This window comes from Bactrocera tryoni, chromosome 4 (assembly GCF_016617805.1).
Source record: "Bactrocera tryoni isolate S06 chromosome 4, CSIRO_BtryS06_freeze2, whole genome shotgun sequence".
Taxonomy (NCBI): Eukaryota; Metazoa; Arthropoda; class Insecta; order Diptera; family Tephritidae; genus Bactrocera; species Bactrocera tryoni.
The window spans coordinates 40,827,267-40,839,769 of NC_052502.1; the positions used below are offsets into that span (position 1 = coordinate 40,827,267).

Sequence of the window (12,503 nt, forward strand, 5' to 3'; positions counted from 1 at the left end):
AAACACCACAGTAAATTAGCTACAACGAAAAGAGTTTCCAATATATATGTATATGTGATTTTTTGCCGTCTTTATTTTTATAGACTTATTAATTTGTTATCTTCGATTTTATTATATCTAGCATAAAAATAAAATAAATTTGAATTTCAATATTTTTAACATAAAGTTTTTCTTATTTTTCCTTAATACGTTTCTAACTTTTGTTGTTGTTGTTTTTTAAATATATATATATATGTATACATATATATATATATATATGTAGGCATGTATATGAATTTATTTTTGTTGTATTATTACAAAGTTTATGTCACTACAAAACTAAACTACTAAAAATGTGTTTTAGATTTGCTTTGTTTATGTTATTTTAATAATTATAATTGGTTGGTTTTTGCTGGCGTGGAAACTATTTTACACACTTTCATATGTGGAAATTGCTTTGCATATTTAATTACATTTTGTAGATCTTATCATATTTAAAGTAAATATTTACTGAAGCAGAGGAAAGGAACAACAACAACAGCATTAAACCGTAATATTTTCATTCCAGTGAATCGTCTGAAATTCTCATTACGTAGAATTAGGCAGAATATTGGTGCTGCGATACTTCAATGACTGGCTCGTTCGCCAATCAAATGCATTTACAATGTCGCGATCCTTTCCTCGATGAACATTATAATATTATATTTAAAATATTTGTAATAAAGTACTGTACACTGTTTATGTTTTAGTGGGCGTTTCACGTCATACTCAAATTATATGCTCAAAAGCTCTGCATATGAGTTATTCGGCAGCTTTATTATACAAGTATAAGTTTGCTTAATGCTGTTCATTTCGTTTTATAATCTGTATAAAGTTGTGGCGTTGTATGCGTCATTACATATTTCTTAAACTCTGAACAAAACTGAACGAATGGCGTACAAAGCAATTCATTAATCGGTGGCTAGGATAAATGTGTTGCAGCAACAAACCTTCTTCGCCTCACAATTCAACAACAAAAATGATACAAAACAAAAAAAAAACTTGAACAAATTTACAATATTAATTTGTTTACTAAAATTACGTAATATTATATTAACACAACATTTTGGCTAATTGTTAATTTTCGAAAAATTAATTTTATTTTAAATATTCTAATTTACCTTTCCATTTTGTTATTAATTCTTGAATTTCTTGATATATATATTTACTTTTTCCATGCAATTCTTTCATATTTATAACTTTTGATAAAATATGACCGGCTCAAAATAACAAAGCGAAATCGCAATCACAAACCAATACAATCAAAATATGCAGTTAATGGCGAATATGAAGTATTACAAACTCTAGTACATATCTACTATTGGCTCAGTGACGATAGTCGACCGCAACCTAATCATTAACATTTCAAATTTAATTCTAAGGAAAAAAATTATTTTCGTTTCAAAATTACAAAGTATTGCAGAAATAATATAAACTTTCAACATTGAAAAATTCACGAATCCCTAAAACTTGCTTCGACATTTCAGCATTATCCAATGATTAAAAGGAATTTACAGATCTTACAACAGTACATATGAGTTGTGTCACAGTTCAAACTCAGTTAAATGGAATGTTAACTCAACCACATATTTAAGCAGCAAAGTTTCCCAATGAGAGGCGTGCACAATTATCTGGCGATACTAAGTGTATTTCAACCGCCTCGCGTATATATGTAATTGACCATGGTCGAAGACTTAACAGAACTCTTTGCATTAATCGTTAGAATTGCATTAATTGTTAAATTAAATTAACGAATAAATAAAATATGGAAACGTCTAGAAACTAAAAATTTGAAACTTTTGCAAATGAGCGCCTACAACCGTTGAGCATAAATAACAAATACTACTAGGTTTTATTTACATTATACTCGTACTATCTACCCTTGGTCATCAAAAAAGTATTATTACCAAGTCACTCCGTAGTTGAATCCTTAGCTCACACTGTTGATTTGGTTTTAAGACCAAAAGATGAATGCATTGAAATGGTGCTTCAGAGCATTTCCATACATAAATAATTTAAAAGAAATTCCATGTAAATTTCACATTTTAAATATAACAAACAAATATAGCAAATTTTTCTTCTGAGCTATGATTACTGGAATTGAATTTTCCGATAGCTTCAAGTTCTACATATATCAAGGTATCTAAAAAAAATTTCAAAAGATTAAAATATCTAACGAAGGGGACTAGACTCAACTGACAGACAGACAGGCTAATGTTTGAACAAAAACATATATAATTCCATTCCACATACATATATCATCAACATAAATCAAGATGTTGCACTCTTTGATATGTAATATCACAGCAAGAAAAATATGAAGAATTGCCCATGCTATTGCATGCAAAGAAATCGTTACAATAAGTACTGGACACAAGGAATTTTGGAATATACAGTTGGATGTATGTATGTATATATGAATACCGAAGCTCGACTATATCAGTCTATATGAAAGATAGTCCTACAGCACAATGAAATTGCATACATCTCTCCATCGCACATTAGCCAAATTTCATATCTTGCAAACATATAGAAGGAAATGCCATTTTCACGCCAGCTTTATATGCATATGCAATCGTTTATATGTTATGTAAGCGAACATTCGTGCGGACATATGGACATACGACAGTGTAGGTATTTTTTATGGTGTTTCTTTATAGCGCTATTATACTGCATTATAAAAAAACTAGCGTCCTAGTTTGTAACGCCTCTTTTTGATTATCTTATTCAAAGCCTTACAGCTTAAGAAACTCGCCACTAATGCCTATGTTTTCTTTAATGATAATTAATTACTTTTCATATCTTGAATATATGTTTTACTGTGTTTTTAGATTGCAATTTTGTTGTAATTTAATAACTTAAATATAAAAATATGAACCGGCGGCAACTGCTAATATGTATTATTATTGCTGTTTATATTTTGCTTGCTGCAATCAGTGGCATACATTTAATTTTGTTATTTGCATTTTATTATTACTTTTGCTTCACTCACTGTTTATACTTTTCATACTTTCTTCTTCTTTAATGTATTCGTTATTATTATTAGTGTTTAGTTTTAATATTTTTTGGGTTTCTTTTTTACATTACTTCTTTTACTTGGTTTTTACCATCATCACTAGAATTACGAAATCCTTTCTTTGTTATTGAAATTATGTTAGTTTTAATAAAATTGCCGTTTTTATACCTATTAGTGTTTTTATGCTATAGGGAGCCAGCCGGAAAACTTGTAGAGCTATTACTATGCGCTAAACTGATCATGGACCCTGATAAGCTACCCTCCTCGTCGGGGTATGTTTCGCGCGACACCTCGCTGAGTGATAGAGCGCTGAAAGTGAAATAGAACAAAACAAAAATACGTATAAACACTTTATAACTGATGCAATTATAAGTACATAATATAAAATTAAAATTTGTGCATACATATTGAATTTTACCCTAACCTCAAGAAGAGTAAAAATAAAGTCGAATTCGTGTCATAAATATAGCATGTTGAATCTAAAATAAGATTGCATTAAAACCACACGAAAGCTTCTTTTACCACGCGACCTACATGATGTAGTAAATTGGGATTTATCAAATTTATTGATAAAGAACTTTTTTCTAGGTTAGGCCACTTAAAACGAAGTTATAAAAATTTTAATTGTCCTAAAACGTCCGTAACGGCATTTTTTCACACGATCATTTAATAAATTTTTCAATAAAATATTAATTTCCAAAGAATTCGAAACGGTATGAAATATTTATTTTATTATGGAAAATTGTATGCAGTTTTTAGTATGAAACTGTTTTTAGCTGGAAATTTAGTTAGAGATGATCATAATAAGTATTATTAGGCGCCATTATCTTAAATTTAATTTTCAAAATTTCCATATTCTTACCTGAAACCTAACGCAAGCGATTCCTGATCGAAAGCTTCTAGTTCTCTGGCATGCTTTTCTTGTTTGATACGTAAACGTTCAGCTCGCTCTTGATTGAACTGCTGTAACTCCGCATTCATCTGCATCAAATAAAATATATGCGCATTCTCTCAATTATATTAACATTCGCGTCACTTTACCTTGCTCTCCAGTAAACCTCTACGAACGTTTACTCTGTTTTCCAACTCTTTACGCTCACGATCACGTTGCTCCTGAGCTTGTTTCTTGTTTTTATTTTGATAGGCAGTGAGCACATCAAGTTCGTATTCCAATTGCTCGTTGGTACGATGGCACTCAATCACTTGGGTCTCATCCAATTTGTAACTCTGACTTTGGAACATATCGGCGATGCTTTGTTCGTACTAGAAAATAGTTCAAATGCAATATAATTTAAAGTACGTTGAATTTTATATATTATTTACCTGTTCACCGAGAAGTGTTAATTTTCGATGCTTCTCTTCCTTCAATTGTTTTATAACCTCCTTCTGCTGTTCTTTTGGTGTGGTCTGGAGAATTTGTGCCTTATAGCGTTTATATTGTTTTGTCTGAGTTTTGCAAGTTTCGCGAAATTGTTTACGGATTTGCAGTTCTTTTTGCTAAATTAAAAGTGTAAAAAAAAGTTATGCACAAGGGTAATAAAAATTGAACAAACGTTGATTGTGGAAATGGGCCGTGCAAAATTGGCCTTAAATATATTATTTTTTTCAGAAACTTATAACCTCCTTAATAAGCACTTTTAGAGTTGTGGTTGTAGTTGCTCGCGTTTTTGTAATTGAACTTTGAAGCAAATTTGTGCTTTACTGATGATATTCTATGAAATTTATAATTTTATATATCTGCTGACGTTAGGTAATATCAGGGAAGTAAATCAGAAGTTTGTGAGTCTTTATTAAGCCTAATGACTAAAATATTTGCATTTTGATTAATGAAGAGGTATATCAGTATTTTTGTAAAATAAAAAAAACAAAAAAACACGAGCATACTTAAAAAAATCGTACTACTGCAATGGGGGTTTTCCAGATATTTTTTAGTATATCACACATTTACAAAGTTTGTGATGTATACAAACCTTTAAACTTTTAGGATGTTGTCTGATTTCAAGAGCGTGTTTCCGCAGAAGTTCTTTTTTAACTCGCTCCATATAGTCATTTTGATTCTTCAGTTCCGTATCGTGCTGAGTATTTATCTGTAAAAGGATCATAGAATTAACAATATCATCACATCAGTTTAAATCAGAATTAAATAAAATCGAATTTGATTACGAACTAATACAAAATTGGAATGTCGTTTCAATGTGAGTAATTTCTATTCTATATCGTTTTTTCGTTCTCCTGTAAATTTATGAAAAGTGTTTTTACGTTATTTTCCATTTTAGATGACAATATTTATTTCTTATATCATAACGAATATTTTACTAAACTATATGGGCTAAGAATAACAGTTTCACATCGTATAAAGATTTTTCTTACGATGCTAAGTGAAGCACTGATGTTTAGTATTTGGAGCTAATGGATAATATTATAGTGACTTGAAAAGGGCTACTTAGATATATCCCTGAGCAGAGAACGTCATAGAGTCGCAGTTCTTTGTATTTTTCCTAATACCAAATACTTATAGGTCAGTGTCCTTTCTGGATAAGATGAAGCTTAACCTGCTGCAGCAGTCAGAACGAAGTTGTGCTGATTTATACCTCTGCTCTTCAAAAGGAATAAGCTAGGTGCCAGCGATGCACTGTGCTTCCTAAACGTATATTCCAATCATATAATTTTATCTCTGCGTTTACAGAAACACGTTGCGTACTAGACAATCAGCAGAAGAAGCTTAATTGGAATTGTATAGGCACTACTTGCCACTACAGTGACCACGGTTAGCCGGAATTTGTCTCTGGAGCGGTTTATAATTTATTTAAACCTTTAGATGTTCTATTCTCTCAGTATTAGTCTACCAAGCGCAAGCCAAAAGCTGATGCTAACGCCTATATCTTTCGCTTACTTCCTTCATCATTCTTCTGCCATGCTCTTCCGTTTTCATATGCAGGATTGTTTTTTCTTCAGTTTCATTATTCATGATAGAGTGAGCTGCATAATGTCTGTATTCTATTGCTATTACTTAGTACCATTAACAAAAATTACACGAATGATAGATTCAATGGACAATTATTTAGAAATTATCTATCCATTTTCGTATCGGTAGGAAGTAAACTATATAGTATAGTCCATATCTAGCTCCGTATGGATACATTTTCTTACCTGCTCCTCGCGAAGCTGATGTACACTTTTTTGCTGACGATATTCTAGTTCCTGCGTTTTTTCATGATGTTTCAGCAGAATAGCATGCGCCTGCTCCAACTGATGTTGCTTTTTGCTTAATTCCTAGAAATATTAAAGTACTCATTAGCCTAAGAAGATGTTAGATATGTGGAGTTGTAGGGACTCACATCACGCAATAACTGGTCTTCGAGCTCGTGAAGAGATATTAGGCGTCTTCTTCTGAATTTCCGCATTTCCAAGTCAATATACTGTTTTTGTACTCTCAGCAAACGTTGTTCCTCTTGCGCTTCTGCTTGCTTCAAGTTGTCTTTCTGTGATTGCAACGTCAGGTCACGTTGCCGTTTCGGTGTGGATTCATCCATCGATAGTTCACGTTTCCATCGTTCTTTATTTGCCTTATATTCCTTTTTGCGATTTAAATCAAAGGCTTTACGTTCACTTTCCTGTTTCAAAGAAATCTCCTTGAAAAGTTTCTTTTCCGCTGCGGTTGTTTGCTTTTGACGACGTTCTAGGTCTTGCTGATGCTTCGCCTAAGAAAAGAGATTAAACAAAAAAACATTTTAAGAACGAAATTTGACATAATGAAAATTACATATCAAATTCGAACCTCTAAACGCTCCAATTCCCGTGTGAAGTTGTATAACAGATTATCATATTCCTTGTCTAATGCACCCTTATGAGCCTCCATTTCCAGTTTACACTTCTCTTCGAGCTTCAGTAACGCAGCTTGATGCTCGCGACGCATTCGTTTATAGCCAGACATTTGTTCATGCATTTCCTCCTGCACAACATGTAAAGTATAATTATTTTACTGCTAGTTGAAATCCAACGGAAATTATCCGACTAATACAATGCAAGACTAAACATATTGAACTGATTGTCCCAATTATCCCCAACATGAGAAACCAAAAACAATAATACATACAATTGTTTTATAGCTTACGTAGAATACATTTACTTCAATAATTTTTTTTATAAATTTTATTTTTCATAAATTTAACCAACCGAACGGGATTGGATAAAAATTCACGAAGATACATATTGAATTTATTTCGGTTAACCGGCTTTCTGATAACGAAATCCAAAGTTGTATAATGTCCAATTCCGACAACCTTTTCCATTCGTTGTCTATCTTTTGATGAGCTTAACTTGAAAAACTCAAGGAAATATGCATTTAGAACCAAGAAACTATTTAAATGTCTTTATTTAACTCACAAATCTATAGTTTTAGATGACGAATAATGATTCTATTTCAGTTCAGTATGCTTTTTTGGGTTCTCTACATATTCACTTTAATGACAATTTTGTAATGCGTTTATTTTATACAGAAATGTTGCTGTAATCACTGTGCCAACACGCTATAATTATTTTAATACTTTAAAAACTACAATTCTACGGACCTAATAAAGGGAATATTTTTTAGGGATTATGAAATAACATTGATCCATTGGTTCAAATGAAATTCCGTTCTACACGAAAGTCTATCATGAATGCGGATTATGAAAAATACGTTCAAGTATCAATGTAAATTTTTAAATTTTAGTCAAGTTATTCTTACACCCCTATTATATAAGGCCCTGTCTAAAAGCAAACTATATTCCTGATTCTTCTATTTTTAGAAGCACCGATCAAAGTAATTGACAGGATTACTCAAACTTTTTCAAGAATTCGGTAAAAGAAAAATGATACTTAAAACCGTCACTTTTTGTTTACTGCCTAGCTAAGATTTTTCAATATTAAAAACAAACAAGTAAGTAAGAGCTAAGTTCGGGTATATCCGAACATTTCGTACTCTTGCAGCTTGAAAAAATTAAAGTCTTCATGTACTTAAGGCCTGTTAGTTATATGGGGTTTTATTCGATTTTATTCTTCATTGAACTATTTTTGTTCTAAGAGACATTATTCGTGCAAAGTTTTATTCCGTTATTTTAATTGCTTCGTGATTTGTACACTCGAAAGTAAAGAATCAGATGGAATTTAAAATTGTGTTATATGGAAACTGTATGGCTGTAGTCTGCGTGAATTTCGCGCAACACTTGCAACAGCATCACGTTCTAATGTCTCTTTTTGGGCGCAAATTATACGAATAATCGTTAACATTCAAATTTGGTCTGCAAATTTTCAGAGTATCAACAAATATGCAAGACAGTTGACAGTTCCTTAGCAAAACAAAAACTTTATAAGGTACGGATCGAAAAAAAAACTATTGACTGGTCCTCATATGAGTGGAACGAATTAGTAACAAATACCGTTTGACTTAAAGCAATAGCAACGTTTTCATTAAATACAAAGCGTTATACAACAATACCTTAAATTTTATAGGCACACAAACAAAACACATTTAATGTACAAACAAAAACATTACTAATGAAATGCATTGGATGGTGGGAGCTTAATATACTTATACTGCTCCAAGACAAGAAGTACTTATAAATTACAACCATGAAGCAAAATAGAAGCCCACACCTCTATTAAGAGTTTTATCAAGCAAATTGGGTAAACTGCAGGATGATTTAAAGTGCGTTTTATGTCTTTAATTTGATAGCTTAGAAACATCAGCACCTGTTAAGGTCTTTGAGAACTCCGTATGAAGTCGCATAAATAAATAATACTGATTGTAGTTCATATCTCATAATGGATGGGAAGAGGTTTAACTTAAAATTCGGCAGTTTTGTTACTGGAAAAGTTATTGTGGGCCATCTGGGTTCTAATTCGGCCAACTTGCGATTTCAAAATTCGTCTTTTGTGCACATTTTCAACTCATTTATGAAATTGTACAGTGGCCACTTTTAGCGCATGTGGATGGACACAGGGCATAGGAGTATGGTTCCTATTAAGAATAATGTCGTATTAATATCGGTTTCTATATTTTTTTACATATTAAAATGAATCAATGAAACGGTCTTTTAAAACAACTTTTGTGAATTTGGCTTAAAGGTAAAGGAAATATTGTGGGCGTGGCGTTTTCTTAAAATAACACTTAAAAAATAAGAAGAAAATATCATAGTGGTTAAGTCAGTAAAAAAAAAGCTTGGGGTAAACGCGGTTGATATAAAAAAAAAGACGAAATCCAAACCAAAGACTAAAAATATAAGTTTTATATAAACACTGTTGTTGAAAAAACTAAAATTTAACACCTTAAACACTTTTAAATGATTTTAAATAACTCTGTTGGCTGTTGTTCAGATATTAATGCTGGGTATCGCATTAATAATACAATAAAGTAATTGGAATCATATTATTTAGAAATACTGCGAAAATGGCTTTAGTGAAGGATTTAAATATGCATGCGTGATTGAATGGCGAGAGATACATGACCAAAACCAACTATCTGATAAATTATTTACCTGCATATGTTCTTTCTGTTGCTTTGTTACAATACTTGTAGTCCGAATAGTGGCAAAATTGTTAGGTCCATGCTCATTGACGGCATTAGAGATGGCTTGCTGTGACGATGCAGCATATACTGCGGCTGCGGCGGCAGGTGATGACAAATAGCGAGGCATACGATCGCCAGCACCACCGGCACTGCCCACGCAAACACCGCTTGCTTGAGATAACATGCCTGTTCCCATATTCGCTGTAGCAGCAGGGGAACCCCCTCCTGCTGAATGACTTGCGGACGATACAGGCATCATAGGTGCTGGCACAACGGAAGTTGAATTTGTTGGCGTAACATTATTGTTCATATTGTGCATTATATTAGGTAGTGGCGGCAGATTTCTTTGTCGTGATGAATTTCGTGCCGCAACTCCACTTGCAGCCGCCGCCGCCGCTGCCGCAGCAGCTGCTTGTTGCTGATAATTCACAGCAATATGCTGCTGTTGTGTCAATATGTGATTTTGACTGGTGGGAATAGAATTCGACGAAGAGCTCTGTAAAAGAAATGCAAGAAATTAATGACGTACTTATGCACTTAAAGTAAATTTGGGATTGCTGTACTACTTGACTACTGGCCGCCGACACACCCACCGAATGTATGGAGTGTTCTGAAGTAATACTATTACTCTTGCTGCTATCACCGCCAGCATGTTCATCCTGTGTATCGTCCGTATCGCCTATGGCGCTCTCAGTCTCGCAGGTATCGACCATTAGTATTTTTTTCATTTTACGATAATTTAAATTATCTAATTCACGCACTGCAGCTTTTGTACGAGCTATCAATTCCAGCAACACAATATCTGAACGTGGCTGTGTCAAAAATTCGTGTTTTAGCAGTTTCGTTGACGAAGGTCGCTCCACGGGCATTTTTTTGAGACACAATTCAACAAAATTGCAAAATGTATCTGACCATTCATTTTTCTGAAAAATATATTTTAGCCATTCAAAACAGGTGCAAATATTAATATATAGATGGTTTGACTTACGGATAAATTTGGAGAATCATTTTGAGCAATGTGATAAAGAGCAGACATTGCATTCATGTTAAAATATGGTGGTTTCCGTTCAGCCAATTCAATGCAAGTAATACCCAAGGACCACACATCAACTTTACCATCATACTGGCCCTCATCCATAGCTAGAATCACTTCCGGGGCCATCCAATACGGAGTGCCCACAAAACTGTTAGCTGGACACTTAATAGCAGCGCTACCGAAATCTGCCAATTTAACAATACCATTATCTGTGAGAAGAATATTGCCGGCTTTTATATCTCTGTGTATGCGCCCCAAACTGTGTAAGTAACTCAAGCCGTTCAGAACGCCATCACATATCGCAGCGATTTCGTCCTCGTGTAAAGGCTTCTTATGTACTTCAATAATATCTGAAGCCGAGCCAACACAATATTCCATTACCAGCCACGCTGTTGATTCACGTAGATAGCAGCCCTTGTATTCTATGGTGTTCGGATGATTCAATTGACGAAGAAATCTAAAATATTAAAACACATTAATAAATTAGTATTGTACTATAATACTTTTGAAAGCACATTTAACCTGATTTCTTTAAGAATATCCTGCCATTTTTCAAGGCTCTGTTTGCCCAAAAAGGACATCTTTTTAATGGCCACGATTTCTTTGGTAAGGTTGCATCGCGCATAATAAACAGCGCCAAACGAGCCATGACCAATTTCACGCAAGTCCTCGAATATTTTTTCTGGATCATGTTTATAAAAAAGATCGGCAATTTCCGGATCCTTAAGACTTCCAGGACGTGCAGGTGGCATCGTTGTTCATGTTATTTTTCTCAGAGAAGGTGCTTACGATTTCTAATATTCCTTGTAATGTTGTTTTCACTGCACCTTCACGATTCTAAATGATTAAGAAATGTAAACTATAATCACATATATATAGTACATATCCGTAATGTATATAAGAACGAGGAGTTAGCATTTTGAAGCTTCAAGAACAAATAACTATATAGGGACAAATACATTATCGGAATATAAGGGCTACAATTAAGTAAGTTGAAATTATTTTTATTTGGTAAGTTTACTAATTGTAGTTTTTAAAGAGTTAATGGATATATTTCACTATTTTCCAATACCTATACAATATTTTTTTTCACGTTCGATGGGTGCGTCAACGTCGGCGCCGTTGCTTTTTTACGTTGCATCTTACTACTTACAATACGAACGAAATATTGCATGATAACACGAAGAGGACATTTTAGAAAACCAACACATTAGTAATAATTACACCCAGTAAAATTAAATTTTTATATTTTAAAGAAAATATATACGGCAACAAAATCTGATTCATTGAAAGAGAAATATAAAAAACCGTTTTCAGCATACATAAAAAAGATAAAATATACCTTAATCCATATCTCCATCACCCTGCTCCATATACAAACCTACACACTTGCCCACACATTCGTCATTCACCACTAATTCTCCACTTGCGTTTTCTTATCGCTTGGGCACCCCAATTTAGTTTTTATGTAACTTATTAATTCAACTATTCACATTATATCTCTACTTTTTCTTATTAGTTATATTATTGCTCCAGACTTAGAAAATTAAAAATACGTTTCTTTATATATCTGAGCTCTGACACCGTCGTCTACCCTGTCTCCAATAGTTGAAAAATACATAAACGCCTTTTCTACCACACTTGATACGAAGACATTAATTTATTCCCTCTTTATGTTGTTCTTTTAATATCAAAACTGCGACAGTCCAAGCCATACCTTTCCATTTAAATCAATCACAAATCGTATGCAAATACATATCACTATATATTATTAATAAAAAACATTCGCAATCTTCAAAATCTGGTCTAAATTCCAATCCAATCTGAAAATTGAAGCAGACTTGGTCTTCGCCTTCTTGAAATTTTCTATGCACCCAAGTGGT

The 12,503-nt window shown here is 33.1% G+C and overlaps 1 protein-coding gene across 6 annotated transcripts; it reads right to left on the minus strand.

Moving 5' to 3' along the window:
- Positions 1-349: 349 nt before the first annotated feature.
- LOC120773678 (serine/threonine-protein kinase Tao) lies at positions 350-12,480 on the minus strand. 6 transcript variants are annotated; one of them, XM_040102707.1, is made up of 14 exons: positions 12,338-12,480; positions 11,143-11,457; positions 10,573-11,077; positions 10,148-10,507; positions 9,553-10,080; positions 6,813-6,986; positions 6,373-6,735; positions 6,185-6,307; positions 5,005-5,121; positions 4,358-4,531; positions 4,076-4,297; positions 3,897-4,015; positions 3,203-3,343; positions 3,088-3,133 (listed from the first exon to the last, which is right to left on the minus strand). In XM_040102707.1, exons 2-13 carry the CDS (start codon positions 11,370-11,372, stop codon positions 3,220-3,222), a joined length of 3,039 nt encoding a protein of 1,012 aa, XP_039958641.1. In that variant the 5' UTR covers positions 11,373-11,457; positions 12,338-12,480; the 3' UTR covers positions 3,088-3,133; positions 3,203-3,219. The 6 variants fall into 6 exon arrangements, with proteins under 6 accessions (XP_039958643.1, XP_039958642.1, XP_039958638.1 ...); XM_040102709.1 differs by having other exon boundaries at positions 350-3,343; positions 10,178-10,507; XM_040102708.1 differs by having other exon boundaries at positions 350-3,343; positions 10,151-10,507.
- Positions 12,481-12,503: the final 23 nt, after the last annotated feature.